Source organism: Garra rufa, chromosome 16, assembly GCF_049309525.1.
Source record: "Garra rufa chromosome 16, GarRuf1.0, whole genome shotgun sequence".
Lineage (NCBI taxonomy): Eukaryota > Metazoa > Chordata > Actinopteri > Cypriniformes > Cyprinidae > Garra > Garra rufa.
This window is the reverse complement of record NC_133376.1, coordinates 29,454,513-29,469,893: the sequence shown is the minus strand read 5'-3', so window position 1 is coordinate 29,469,893 and position 15,381 is coordinate 29,454,513. Positions and strand designations below refer to the sequence as shown.

General features: G+C 33.8%; 1 protein-coding gene across 1 annotated transcript; it reads left to right on the top strand.

Moving 5' to 3' along the window:
- The first annotated feature begins 6,780 nt into the window (after positions 1 to 6,780).
- tdo2a (tryptophan 2,3-dioxygenase a) lies at positions 6,781 to 14,900 on the top strand. The gene is made up of 12 exons (XM_073820831.1): positions 6,781 to 6,902; positions 7,056 to 7,158; positions 7,464 to 7,554; positions 7,965 to 8,035; positions 9,069 to 9,196; positions 10,940 to 11,126; positions 11,342 to 11,449; positions 11,530 to 11,641; positions 11,734 to 11,791; positions 13,912 to 13,991; positions 14,167 to 14,257; positions 14,435 to 14,900. Exons 1-12 carry the CDS (start codon positions 6,868 to 6,870, stop codon positions 14,589 to 14,591), a joined length of 1,221 nt encoding a protein of 406 aa, XP_073676932.1. The 5' UTR covers positions 6,781 to 6,867; the 3' UTR covers positions 14,592 to 14,900.
- The last annotated feature ends 481 nt before the right edge of the window (positions 14,901 to 15,381 follow it).

Genomic DNA, 15,381 nt, shown 5'->3' with positions numbered 1-15,381 from the left:
ACCGCCGAATAAAAAATAAAATATTGTACCCGACCCGCCTCCTGACCCGTATGTTTAATATTAGAGTGATTATGCTGTGGAGATGCGGTCTGAAATATCCTGACATCTGAAATCCATTGGTGTACAAGCTACTTTAAAAATAAAATAATGTGTTCTGTTGTAAAGTCGTTGCCGTATTGTTGTGTACGAAGTTCAGATGTTATTATTTTAAGAAATGTATATTTATATGTTTTAGGATTCTCCTTATTTTTGTTTTAGACATCCATCAATTACGGTGAATAAAAAAATGCCGCGCTGGTGGAAACAAGACTTTCGCTTCTACTTTTGAGACCGGTGTTCGGACGTTTTTCTAAAAAAAAAAAAACAAAAAAAACAAAAAAAAAAAACTGTCATTTATGGTCATAAAAACAGAAGCTGAACATAATTCAAAACTGTAAAGTATTTGCTGAATAAAGAAAACATGAAGGATGCCGCTTAATATTTGGCTTTTACGTGAACTTTAAAGCTTATCCCTCATTCCATTTGTTTTCTTTGTTTTGTAATTTTATATTATTTTCGTGAAATGTATTTTTGCTCAACATGCATTTCTTGTGGCCACGAGTTTAATGAATAAACAAACCTGCGTGACATTAGTAACCCAGAATTATTTGAGATTTTATTTTGAGTTAAGAAATTATTATATTAATTGTTATAGAAATTAATACAATATTAAATAGCCTAATTATACAGGCGATGCTGTATATGCTAATGCTGTCTGTGCGCAATGTAGACAGCTTTCACAAGTGTTTACATGTATTACATGTAGGCCTACTTCAAGCCCTGCAAGAAACATTTCATGCATCCCACAATCTTGTCCATTGACTGACCTTCTTTTTTTCCGTAATATTTGTATTATTCGTTTATGTTCGTTATTTTTTCCTTCATTTTGATCTCGTTACATAACATTCTGAACGTAAATGATACTGTAAAGGTTCTATGACTGCGGTTTTTACTGGAATGCAGTTTAAAGCTTAAATTTAACATATATTGTATTTTATTTAGTCTAATTAATAGACAAATAATTGAAGAGTGAATCATTCACGTAGTTTCATTTGGAAATAATTTATCGTCACACAGTAAAATAGGCCTACATTCCTTCTATTAACTAATAGTCTTTTTTTCGTATTTGTCTTAATATTATTATCATTATCATTAGTATTACTATTACTAATATTATTTTTATTAGCCTGTTATTTTTGTATATATTTTTATTTCCGTGCGTTTCCACCCCTTAATTTGGCTCTCTTTAACGTTCATGTAAATGATTCTGTAAATGCTTGACATATGATATGACTGATTTTTACTGGAATGTAGTTTAAAGGTTGAATTGAACATATTTTATTTTGTTTCGTCTAATTAATAGACTAGACTATATAAATACTAAACTGTTTTACTGAGAAATGAATCATCACGTAGTTTCATTTGTAAATGAAAACATGCTCATTTATCGTCACACACGGGGATAAATACAATCAAAAAGTCAAAACGTTATTGGCATAATTGTCAGGCGTTAAAAATAAATAGCCCTAACCAGGTATTGAAATAATAATAACCTATAATAATAATAAATAATAAGTGATTTAGAGCTATCTACTTTTTTCTTTATTGTGAATCGCTTAACCTAAATAACTTTCTGTATATGCTATTTGGCATATATTTAGCAAATATTGTGAACGACAACTATGCCAATAAAGTTTTGACTTTATGATTGTATTAATGCCTGTGTGTGACCATAAACGATTTACAAATGGAACGTGAATGATTCATTCGACAATGAAACACTATAAAGGTTATAATTAGACTAAAAATGAATATATATATATATATAATCCCAGCCATATAGCATAATCAAAGCTTTAATGGCATGCCAGCATTTATCATTTAGATTCGGAATGTTAAGAGATCGAAATTAAGGGGGACATAATGAATATAAACGAATAATAAATTTATTACAGAAAAAAGAGGATCAATTAATGGTTAAGACTTTAGGATGCATAAAATGTTTCTTGCAGGGCTATTTAATTTGAAGTACTTATATGTAATATTTATTCTTGATAAACTTTTGAAGCTGTCTACATCGCGCACAGACATTCGCATATACAGCATTGCCTATTGTTAATATATAACTTAATATTGCATTAATTTCTATAACAATTAATATAATCATTTCTTAACTCAAAATAAAAAATATTAACAAACCTATCTCTGATAATCCTGGGTTATGGTTACGCAGGTTTGTTTATGCATTAAACATAAGGATGTCGTTACCTCGACAAAATAATCTTGTGGCCACGACATATGACATTCCCAGGAATTAATATCTCGTGGCAATGACAAAAAGTAATATGACGTTCCTACGAATTCATTTGTGTGGCCACGACAAACATAAGTGAACCGAAGGTGTCCCCTCCAGGTTACCGTACCCTTTAGTTTGCAGCAATGTTTTCAGCCTGCTCCAGTCCAGTGCGTTACATGACTGCCCCCTATTGATCATGTCTTTCCTATGTCATTGTATTTTCCGTGTTCCCTTGGAATACACCGGCGTCACGCGAGACCACTTTACTTCCCGCGCGCATTTTAAATGGCCAGATCTGTATCTAGCGAAACGATCTGTTATTTTCTGTCTTGTCTACTCTGTGTATTCCGGTTCATGACAGTTAGGGTATGTCAGAAAAGTCCATCTCCATCTCATTTTCAGCTCTAACTTCAAAATAGTCTTACATCGCTGTTTTACTTTCTTTCTTCTTTTTTTTTTTGTAAAAGGCGTTTGAACTTTTTTGCACGTTTACCTTGTAAACACTGAGTTTTTCGACATACCCTAACTGTCATGAACCAGAATAGAGTTCACACAGAGCTATACAAGATGAGCATTTGAGGTTAAAAAGTATATCAATTGTAATTTTTATTGGAAAATAACCAATCACTGAGCTAGGTAAGACCCTTTTTCCTCGACTGGGATCATTTAGAGCCTTTTGAACCTGCATTTAAACTACATTTTGGAAGTTCAAACTCAGGGGCACCATAGAAGTCTATTACATGGAGAAAAAACCTGAAATGTTTTCCTCAAAAAACGTAATTTCTTTACGATTCAAGAAAGAAAGGCATGAACATCTTGGATTAAAATGGGTTGAGTACATTATCTGTAAATTTCTGTTCTAGAAGTGAACTACTCCTTTAATTTGTCTTCCGAAAACGAACAAAGGCCCTACAGGTTTGGAACAACATGAGGGTGAATAATTAATGACAGAATTTTCAATTAAGGGTAAACTATCCCTTTAAAATACATTCAGGTAGTATTACGACAAACAAACCTTTATTCTATAAATATATAGCATGGTATGTCGAATTCAACTATAATCCATTTTTACACACTGACATCTGAATCCCATACATGAGTGTGAATAACCATACATATAAGCGCGGCAGGAACTTGATCAATTCTATAGCGAGAGAGTAAGTAGAACACGAGATTACATAACACGGCTGTACTTTTAAAGTGAGGCGTTACGTAAAGCCCCTTTTTGAGCTGGAGCTTTCTGCGGATCCCACGACTGCAAAATATTTTCTGCAGGAAAGCTAGAGAGACACGTAGCAAACCTCCATACTCAAACGAATTAAATGACGCTGGGATGAAGGCCCAATGGAATGCATAATAGCATAAATGATTTTAGTAATAACTGTTGTGGATTCATAAATATATATTTAGAGACACAACAGACTTCCTTTAGGAAATTGCCATCATATTTACTAAGCATGAGTGAGCGAGGCAAGGTCTGATGATGCCACCAACACCACTGTGTTGTTTCAGTGAGGTGCATGCTAATGATATGTAAATGCACTGAGGAAAAACCTTCCCTGGATCACCCGTATTAGCCATGGTCTCTGTTTTCTGGTTTAATCCACGAAGCACCATACTGTTCTGCCCCGGCTCCTGATTAACACTGCCCTCAAACACAACATTTATGCACAATCAAGTCCCTGCAAACATACTTCCTAATGGGTCTGAAGCATTTCGTTTTGCTGAGTCCCCAAACTAAAACTGGTTTATCAAGGTCACTCATTTCTGTATAGCGTTGTCTCTAACGGCCGTTTTTGTGTCGCTTATGCCCCAAGTGGCAGATTTGATGGATTAGCCAAGTCTTCTCAAAAGGTATGAAGACAGTGACACCCAATCCCTGTCACAGACCGCTCAATATCAGCAAACTCTGGTGCCCCAGCGAGCAGTGTGTTTACAAGGACAAAAGACACTACCACACAAAGACAAGCCTGCTGTCTGTCTCTGACACACACATCGGATCCCCAGACTCTCATTCCAAACCCTCTAACCTTTCACAATCTGTTCCGGCTAGCCAGAGTTCACCTGTTATCCACAATTCAGCTGAAAAGCCTGTATATTTACAGATAATACAAAGACACATCACTGAAGTCTTTATAATCATTCTAGATGCTCTCATATGAGCCCACTATAAAATGATTCAGAGGATGTAAATGATTCAAATGATGCATGACTCACCATTTATGTTGACTGCTGTTGTTTAAATTTTTTTTATCTGGATCCGCTGCACCTAAAAACACCACGGAAGCACAATATACAGTGTAAGCAGGTAAATCTATTTGTGCACAAGGGCAGTCGGTTAAAAAAAAACTGTGCAGGAGGTTTATTTAACAAGACACTGACATAATCAAATGTCAAACATTGTCATGTTATGTAATAGAAACAAATTTAGAGAAGCAAACTTCAGGGGGAAAAAAATAAAAACAAAATGGAGAATATTGTCAAATAAAAGAGTGCAAATATCCCACCTCAGTTGACTAAACTATTAAAAACAGTTTGCGTCAATTGAAAAAAGCTGAATAAAATACACTCATTATCATTGCGAGACATAATGAGAAAGGCTTTTATTGGCGTATCAGATATGAAAGCCCTTTTACACCACTAAATAAAAAATCGCGATCTATTTTCTTGCAATTTCGAGTTTAAATCACACAGTTCTGCCTTTTTTTTCTCAGAACTGTGAGATATAAACTCGCAAGTTATAAGTTATAAAGTCAGAATTATGAGAGATAAACTCGCAATTGTTAGTTTATATCTGACAATTCTGAGAAAAAAAAGGTAGAACTGTGTGATTTAAACTCGAAATTGCAATAAAATAGATTGCGATTTCTTATTTAGTGGTGGAAATGGGCTTCCATATCTAATACGCCAATAAAAACCTTTCTCATTATGTCTCGCAATTGTGAGTTTATATGCCTATTGTGAGAAAAAAAAAGTCAGAATTGCGACATTTTTTTCTCTCAATTGTGACTTTATATCTCGCAATTCTGACTTTATAACTATAGAACTGAGATATCCAACTCTGGGGGAAAAAATATTGATATGTTGTCAGAATTGCGAGTTCATATCTCACAATTTTGATTTCATTTCTGAGAATTGCAAGTTTATACCTTGCAATTGTGAGTTTATATCAGGCAATTCTGACTTCATTTCTCAGATTTGCGAGTTTATCTCTCATAATTCTGAAAAAAGTCAGAATTGTGAGATATAAACATGCAATTGCAAGTTATAAAGTCAGAATTGCAAGATAAAAAAATGAACAATTCTGACTTTTTTTTCTCAGAATTCAACGGTATAAACTCGCAGTAGTTTGAATTCAGAATTGCGATTCTGAGATTTGCAAGATATAAACTCACAACTGTGACAATTCTGAGAAAAAAATCAGAATTGTAAAAAAGAATTCCAATATAAAAATTGCATTTGCAAGATATAAACTCGCAACTGCGATTTACCCCCGGTTTGACAGACAAGGCTTAAGCCTAGTCCTAGACTAAAATGTAAGTCTGAGGTGTTTCAACTGAAATAAAATTGCACTGATTGATCTTTAAATATATCAGAGTCTTTGATGCACACCAGTAATGCTTAGTTTTCTTCTAAGCATGTTTATAAAAATTACTTAAATATCCTAATTGAACTATGGCTTAATCCTGGTTTAGTCTAAGCCCTGTCTGTGAAACCGGGCTAAAAGAAATTTCAGAATTGCGATATAAACATAATTATGAGAAAAAAGTCAGAATTGCAAATTATAAACTCACAATTCTGACTTTTTTCTCGGAATTGCATGATATGAAATCGCAAATGCGAGTTCTGAAGTCAGAATTGTGAGATATAAACTCGCTTTTGCAACATAAAGTCTGAATTGAGAGATATAAAGCCACGATTCTGACTTTCTCAGAATTGTGATAAAAAAGACAACTGCGAGAAAAAGTCTGAATTGTGAGATTTTCTCAGAATTGTGAGATAAAAAGTGACAATTACCTTTTTTTTTTTTTTTTTTTTAATTCAGTGGCAGGTATGTCAAATTGTTCTATACATGTAAAACTTGTAAAAAGACTGTTTTGTTGCAAAACCATGTGTAATTCAGTCATTTTTAAAGGGTGTAAATATAGGAACACTGACTGTTTTGTTGCAAAACCATGTGTAATTCAGTCATTTTTAAAGGGTGTAAATATAGGAACACTGTTGAAATTTAGCTGCCCAGGTCCATGAACCCTTCAATTTATGTACAAAAGCCCTGCTCATAATGTTATAAAGTCAAAGTTCTGTTTTAATTTGCCGGTTTTAGTTCGATTTCACCCAAGATAAGAAAAAGGCAAAGTACAACATGCTCACGGGGGTGAACATGGACAGAAGGGAGGTGGGATGGATCTAGAGGTGATTGGTCAGTCAGCATGAGAGAAAACGTTATAAAACATCCGAACTTCCTCGAGAACGGCCTTTCTGAAGTGGAGGGACAGAAAACAATCCGACTTTTTTTTTTTTAAATTTCAGCCATGAGTGGATGTCCGTATTTCCAGAGGAAATTTGTGTATGTATTTTCAGCTTTTTTAGACAATTAAGAATATATAATGATAATCTCAAAGCCACATTCCTCCCTGATTCCTGAAATCAGAAGACAAACCTACACTGAATGTTGTACACAGATTTTTCTTGTATATTGATGTGTTTGATGAAAATACAGGTCAACTAGTAAGCAGAATCCAAAAGAAGATGAGAGTGATGATTCTCAGACTGGAATTAACAAGGCCAGTAAAGGAGGACTTATATATGGTGACTATCTGCAGGTAAACTACACATTAGCTCAAGCTTAGTAATGATATTATATATTTTAAAAAGCGTTAAGCATAGCTTCTACTAATTGGTGGGCAGCCCTCCAATCTAAAGTTTTTTTTAATGATCTGTAGGTCCACATTCTTCCCTAGCTTCCAAATTAATTAACACTGCATCGGAAATGCATGCATTTTATATTTTGATGGCAAACAGTGAACTAGTTAGTTTTCTGTTCTATTTTAAATAAACACACTAAGTTTAGTCATTTCAGACTTTTTTGGCTTGCTTTCCATGAAACTAAAATCCCTCTCATCCCCAGCTGGATAAAATAGTGACATCTCAGGTGCTTCAAAGTGAGCTGAAGGGAAACAAGATCCATGACGAACATCTGTTCATCGTCACACATCAAGGTGAGCCAAACAAACGCAAAAACAGCCTTCGGGCAAATCAGTCTTAGCCTCTCTCCAATGAACGCTCCCAAAACACGTCAGGAAAAAAAAACAAACAAACACTCATTTCCCCGTTTACAATGCTGAGTGCTGACAGGTTTCACTGCAGACAAAAATAGGCAGGACTAACTCAAAAACTACAACATAATGCTGAATGTAACTCTTGTTTCGGAAATGAAATGTCAACAATCAAGAATCCATCACAAGAGTGAATCCAGCATTACTCAAACACGTAATCCATATGCACACAATGCTGAAATACATGACTTTAATTACTTCAGAGATCAATGGCACTGCACTGCAGTACAGTTACCTTGAAATGTAATGACTTTTCATATGTGAACCGAAGGAACTCTTTCCTTGTATTGCAGCATATGAACTGTGGTTTAAACAAGTTCTATGGGAGCTGGACTCAGTCAGAGAAATCTTCATCAGTGGCCATGTAAGTATAGACTCAAACATGAAGATTTGTGTTACTGGGTTATGAACAGCTGTAGGTATCGGATTTAGCTTCCTTTTTTGCTCCTAACTTGAACGGACCTGCTTTTAATCATTGTAATAAGATTAACATTTAATAAGTCACCTATTAAAAATCTGTTAAAGACCATTTTTAATGAGAATAATATATCTAATGGAGGATCAAGCTGACAGGGCACAAATAAGAGATTAGACAGAGATGATGAATGATTTTCATAAATATCTGTAAATAAAACACCAACTCAGCTCAGTAGCTCAGACAGAAGCAGGGCAATTATTTTAATATTATTATCTGATATTTTGTGCTATTAGTATTCAAAAAGTTTGGAGCTGGTTTTGTCTCTTATGAACTACGAGGAAGACGTCTCTTATGTTCGCTAAAGCTGTAATATTATAAAAAATGATTAAAAGTCGAAAATAGCATTTTTCTAGTTTAATATATTTTAAATTGCAAATTATTCCTGTGATCGCAAAGCTACATTTTCAGCATCATTACTCCAGCCTTTAGTGTTAATCATTTTAATATGCTGATTTGATGCTCAAGAAACATTTCTTTTTATTATCTTCATCATTGAAAATGGTGAGGCTGCTTAATATTACTGTGGAAAACTTTTCAGGATTCTTTGAAGAATAGAAAGTTCAAAAGAACAGCAATTATTTGAAATCTTTTGCCCTTGTTGAGCACAATTATTAATATCCTTAAAAATTAAAAAAAAAAAAATTTATAAGCATATTTGAGATTCTTGTCAAAGCTCCGCATATGCATGCTTCTCAACCTAATAAAAAATTTAGTTCATTTTTTGTCTGGAGGCCTTTAGGACAATGATCAACAGCCTGAACCTTCAGTTTTATGATGTATGTAATTTAGTTCATAGAAAGGATGTGCACTGCAGCATGAGGCTGCCACCTTCAGTCTAGTTTAAGATACTTCTCTAGTTAAATGTCATGTGTCAGGGACAGGCTGAAAATTAATTGAAATGTATTGCGTATTTCCTCAGGTACGTGATGAGCGAAACATGCTGAAAGTCAACACACGCATCAACAGGATTGTGATGATATTCAGACTGTTGCTTGACCAGTTTGCTGTTCTGGAAACTATGACTGCCTTAGACTTCTATGACTTCAGGTATGGTGCATATTCACTGCCAGTCAAAAGTTTTTGAACAGTAAGATTTTTTGTTTTTAAAGAAGTCTCTTTTGCTCATCAAGCCTGTATTTATTTGATCCAAAGTACAGCAAGAACAGTATTTATTTATTTATTTTGGAATATTTTTACTTTTTAGAATAACTTTTCTATTTGAATATGTTTTTAAATGTAATTTAGTTCTGTGATCAAACCTAAATTCTCAGCATCATTATTATTATCAATATTTAAAACAGTTGAGTACTGAAATAAACATACATTACACTGTAAAAAAATGACTGAATTTAACGGTAAAAGGCTGTAAAAATGCTACAGTAAAAACCTGTTAAATGGTTAATGATAAATTCCCCTACTATATACGGTGAAAAACGGTATTGGACATTACATGTAATTTTATAGTAGTATACAGTTTTTGGAAGTGAAAAAGAATGTTAAATTTACAGTGACATTACCAGAATTCCCTGTGTTACATTTCAAATTTGATGTTTTTTTGTTGAAATAACTGTTTCTTCTTAGTTTTTTCTTATCAGTTTTGTACATTAGGGTTGTATGTTACACCTAATGTTGTTAAATGAATGTTTATTGTATTATTTCAGTTTCATGTGTGTTACCATGATGGTCTTTAGTGTTTGTGTGAATGACACTGCACCTTCTATATATCTTAATATTTAAAAGCTGCTAGTGATGGGCTTCGATTCATCATGTGACCGTCTCATCACCACCTGCATTTGGTGGTTATCAGTGTATTACCAAAGGTACAAAACAGATTTTAGTACTTCAATAGATTGGTATATTAACATTATATCAGTTAATGAAATTAAGGTATTTAACTGCAAATTTAAGTTAAAACCGTAAAACCTAAAACGTTGCTACCCTATTTTTTACGGTAAAATTCCGGCACCCACAGCTGCCGTTTTTTACTATAAATTTTACAGAATCTTTTTTACAGTATATACACTATACCATTCAAAAGCTTGCAGTCAGTATATTATTTTTTTGGAACAAAATTATAGATATTTATATTTTTATTTAGCAAGAATGCTTTAAATTGATCAAAAGTGATAAAGACATTTCTAATGTTACAAAACAATTTCAGATAAATGCTGTTCTTCTCAACTTTCTATTTATCAAAGAAACCTGAAAAAATTCTACTCAGCTGTTTTCAACATAATAGTAATAATAATTATAATAAATGTTTTTAGAGCAGCAAATCATAATATTAAAATGGTTTCTAAACGATCATGTGACTGGAGTAATGACAAAAATTCAGCATTGAAAACACAGGAATAATTACATTTTAAAATATATTCACATAGAATACATTTTTTTAAACAGTAAAAATATTTTAAAATTTAACCGTTTTTGCTGTACTTTGGATCAAATGAATGCAGGCTTGGTGAACAGAAGATACTTATTAAATTAAATCATACTGTTCAGAAACTTTTGACTGGTAGCGTAATTCTCATTATTTTAAATTCATGATACTGGCTATGACAAGAAAAAAACCTCACTGCCAAACAATTACTCCAAACAAGTATTACATTTCCTGGATAGCAGCATTGGTTGGGCAAAATTGCTGTTGGAAATGTGCTAACCCTCAAGAGACGGGAGATAGCTAACTCAGTAAATAAGCATTAGATGGCACTAATTTGTTAAATCAAAATCAATGGCAGTGTTTAGCATAATTGTATTTAGTTCGATTGATCTGCGCTTTTTTGTGCACAGAGAATATCTCTCACCTGCTTCAGGCTTCCAGAGTCTGCAGTTTCGACTGTTGGAAAACAAGATCGGTGTCCCGCACAACCAGAGGGTCCCATACAACAGAAGGCATTATCGGGACAATTTCCGTGACCAGGAAAGTGAGCAGCTCCTCCACTCAGAGCAGGCGCCCACGATGCTACAGTTAGTGGAGGTACTGTAAACCTGAGGGAAATGACATTATAAGATGAAATATTAGCTGTGAAGTCATGAATACTGTATTAATCAATGTAACTCAGCACAAGAACCATAACTTACTGGATTTCATTGGTATTCAGAGAGGAATAGGTTACATGGCCAATTTATATATCAAGTCAGGATTAATCTAGCGGACAGCAACCTTTCTCATATGCAATCAATACCTTTCAGCAATGGCTGGAGAGAACGCCCGGCTTGGAGGAAGATGGCTTCAATTTTTGGGGGAAACTGGAAACCAATATTTTCGAGGGGCTCAGGAGAGAGAAGGAAAAAATAGAGGTATGTGGCGGATCCGTGGGTAATTCTGTGCAATTCTCACATCTAAGTTGTAAGTGACAACTCTTGTTTCCTTTTAATAGCAAAAACCAGCCTCAGAGATAAAAGAGGAGATGATGGCCGAGCTCATTAAGCAGAGAGACATTTTCTTATCGCTGTTTGATGAGAAAAGACATGATCACTTAGTAAGCACAGGTCAGCAAACCTCTCGAGACGCTGCAGAGATACAATGTCAAGTGACACATTCACTAGCGGTTACAACTGAATATCTGCTTCTGTCTGTGCAGGTCAGAGAAGGCTGTCCTATAAAGCACTGCAAGGAGCCCTGATGATCTACTTCTACAGGTACATCTATCTGCAGGATGACCTGCATATTTAAACACAAAATCAGCAGGAAGACTATTTTGCTCAACAAGGCTGCATTCATTTCAAATAAAATAAAAAAATATATAAAAAAATATATACAGTGATAATAGTAATATTGTGTAAGATTATTACAGTTTTAAATAACTGTTTTCTATGTGCCATTACTCAAGTCTTCAGTAAGGGTGAGAGATACGCTAGATACAATTTTCCAGTAGAAATTTGTCAACCGGTATGGATTTTCAACTATCGTATCTATCACGGTTACATGTGATTTTAGGCCATAGAAATGCAATTAGCAATTTTTTCCACTTTATTGGTCTTGGACAGTTAAATACACACACTTGTATGTGTCAAAATGTCCGCCTTTGCAAGTATCCTCGTAAACACAGTAATTTAGGTCTTAAGTAAAGGCAAACAGCAGAAAAATAAAACACATGTATAACAGTATATGTGACCCTGGAGCACAAAACCTTAATTTGATTCGATTTTTCTTTTAAGCCAAACATCATTAGGATATTAAGTAAAGATGATGTTCCATGAAGATATTTAATAAATTTCCTACCGTAAATAAATCAAAACTTAATTTTTGATTAGTATGATATGCATTGCTAAGAAGTTCGTTTCGATCATTTTAAAGGAGATTTTTTCACTATTTAGTTCCAGATTTTCAAATAGTTGTATCTCTGCCAAACATTGTTCTATCCTAACAAACCATACATCAGTGGAATTGAATATTTAGCCTTCAGATGATGTATATATGACTGGTTTTGTGGTCCAGGGTCACATATTGGTAGATCTTAGAGTGACAGCAGTCTAATATTCCTGCTGTCTGTCATTCATGTTAACCAAACAATCTCTCACTGCTCTTGACTAAACCACTTTTGTAACAATAATAAGAAGAAATATATATTTAATGTACAATGAAGAATATGCAGTGTTTTTAAACATTTGATTACTTTATACAATGTATGAAGCATTCCTTATTTATTTATTTATTTATTTTGTTCTACTGTAGTTTTTGTCCTATTCCTGGTAATTAGTTTATTATTTTTTAATTTAGGCTACTATTTTTTTGTGATATTGACACTGATGACAAGAATTATCAGTCTTTCAAGAATCATTCTAAGATGCTGATTTGGTGTTCAAGAAACAAGTCTTATTATCAATGTTGAAAACAGTCAATTTTCAGGCTTTTTTGATGAACAGAAGTTCAAAAGAACAGCATTTTCTTACTGTAGAAAGCTTTTGTAACATTATACATGTTTTTAATCACTTTTGACCAATTTAAAAAATCTTTGCTGAATAAAATCATTAATTTCTTTAAAATAAAATGAGGGGTATTGCACAGTATATTATCATCTAATGCATTAGGTAACACATACAAACATTCAACAGTAGTTTTCAATTACCAGTATATATGTGCTAAAATATATGTAAAATAGTATGTAGGAATTAACTTTAACCAAGATAAATAAATGTTGTAAAAGGGTTGTTCATTAAGTGTAGTATAACCTTTTGCAAACATGTCTATTTAAACCCCAATTTAAAAAGTTAAAAGTCGAAAAATGACTACAAAACATTGCCTTAATACTTTTAAAATCAGATGCGGTACAGTGATGGTATCATATAAAATATGTGACCCTGGACCACAAAACCAGTCCTGTCAATTTTCTGAAATTAAGATTTATACATCATCTGAAAGCTGAATAAATACGATTTCCATTTTGTATGGTTTGTTAGGATAGAACAAAATGTGGCCAAGATACAACTAAGTGCAAAAAAATCAAAATATTGAGAAAATTGCCTTTAAAGTTGTCCAAATTAAGTTCTTAGCAATGCATATTACTAATCAAAAATTAGGTTTTGATAGATTTACGATGGAACGTTTTAAAAAAAATCTTCAGGAAATATGATATACACTTAATATCCTAATGATTTTTGGCATAAAACAAATATATCTGTGCCACTTAAGACTGGTTTTGTGGTCCAGTGTTAGCATTTACACAATACTCTTAAGGAACGTAATAGAATTCCATGGTTATGTTTTCTGTTAGTTTTCTGATAGCTCATTTGTAACTCAACTCGCCATCTGTTCTCAGGGAGGAGCCTCGATTCCAGGTTCCTTTCCAGCTCCTGACATCTCTGATGGACATCGACACCCTCATGACAAAATGGAGATGTATGTGACACCACTGAAAACAAAGCATCAGAACAGCAAATAAACCTGCCCTAAAACACCCAAAGCCTATTAGGAGTGTAAACACTGAATAAAAGAAAAGAAAAGCTTTTCTTTTGCATATCAATAACAATTCTATTTTACTTCCTGCATAATTTATATCTGAATTTCCCCCAAGACAACCACGTGTGCATGGTGCACAGAATGATTGGCAGTAAAGGCGGCACAGGTGGCTCATCAGGATATCAGTACCTGCGTTCAACTGTCAGGTAGGCCAAATAATCTGGGGCAAATCCAGTCATCAAATGAAACACTCTGCATCTGTTGGAATTATCCAAGTGAAACACAATGCTGGAAAATCAGATGTGAATTGGCAGTATCTTCTAAACACAAACCACTCAAAAACAAGAACACAATGTATTGATAACCAATGTTTGTTTTGCCAGTGATCGCTATAAGGTGTTTGTGGATCTGTTTAACCTGGCCACCTTCCTGGTTCCAAGGGAGTGGGTTCCCAAGCTGGACCCGAGTGAGTACACCTTCCTGTACATGGCCGAATGCTGCGACAGCTCCTACTGCAGCAGCAGCGATGACTCAGACTAAACAGATGGAGGAATGAGAAAAGGATGGACAGCGCTTGCAGAGTACAGAAGAAGAAAAAAGATTCAAACTTCACAAGTCTACCATCACCAAGATGTCACCAAAAACTTTTTGAATGGCAGAATGAGAGGCTACAAAGCTGTGCTGAATTTACAGTTCTAGAATATGAATTTAAAAGTCAATTTAACAGCAGCGTCAACAAAACAGCAGTAAAACCATTGATGCGTGTGTATATACTGTCAATATAATGTAATATTCTAACGTGTAATTAACCAATTTCTATTTTGTAAATAAAATATACACATATACAGATATAGAGAAACTTCTTGTTTATTTAGAAAAAAATAGACCATGTTTTTGTCAAAATAGAGAATAGAGTTTATATAAAGTAAACAATTCAGATTATTCTTAAAATGCAATAGCAAATATATGTAAAACAATAAAATATAAACTTTGTAGTTACAAGTGTTTCTAAAAGCAGATAATTCTAAATATCTGTTACATTATACTGTAGTAATACGCTTTTTCTTTTAAAACTCTTTAAGGCTCCTATTAGTACTCACATATAATAATAATTTCACATTTTTCAGATACATTTACTTGTGTATCCTATATCAGTGCAATGAGTGTTTAGTTGTGTACTTATATTTGTTTTCTGAATATTAAAACATCATTATAAACAAATCTAGCCGATGTGTGTTGTAGAACTAAAATGAAATCCGGCTCTGACTCTGATTATTTTGGGCTACAGTGGCTTGGATTAAGAATGTGGTCTATTAGCTCAAATAGCAGC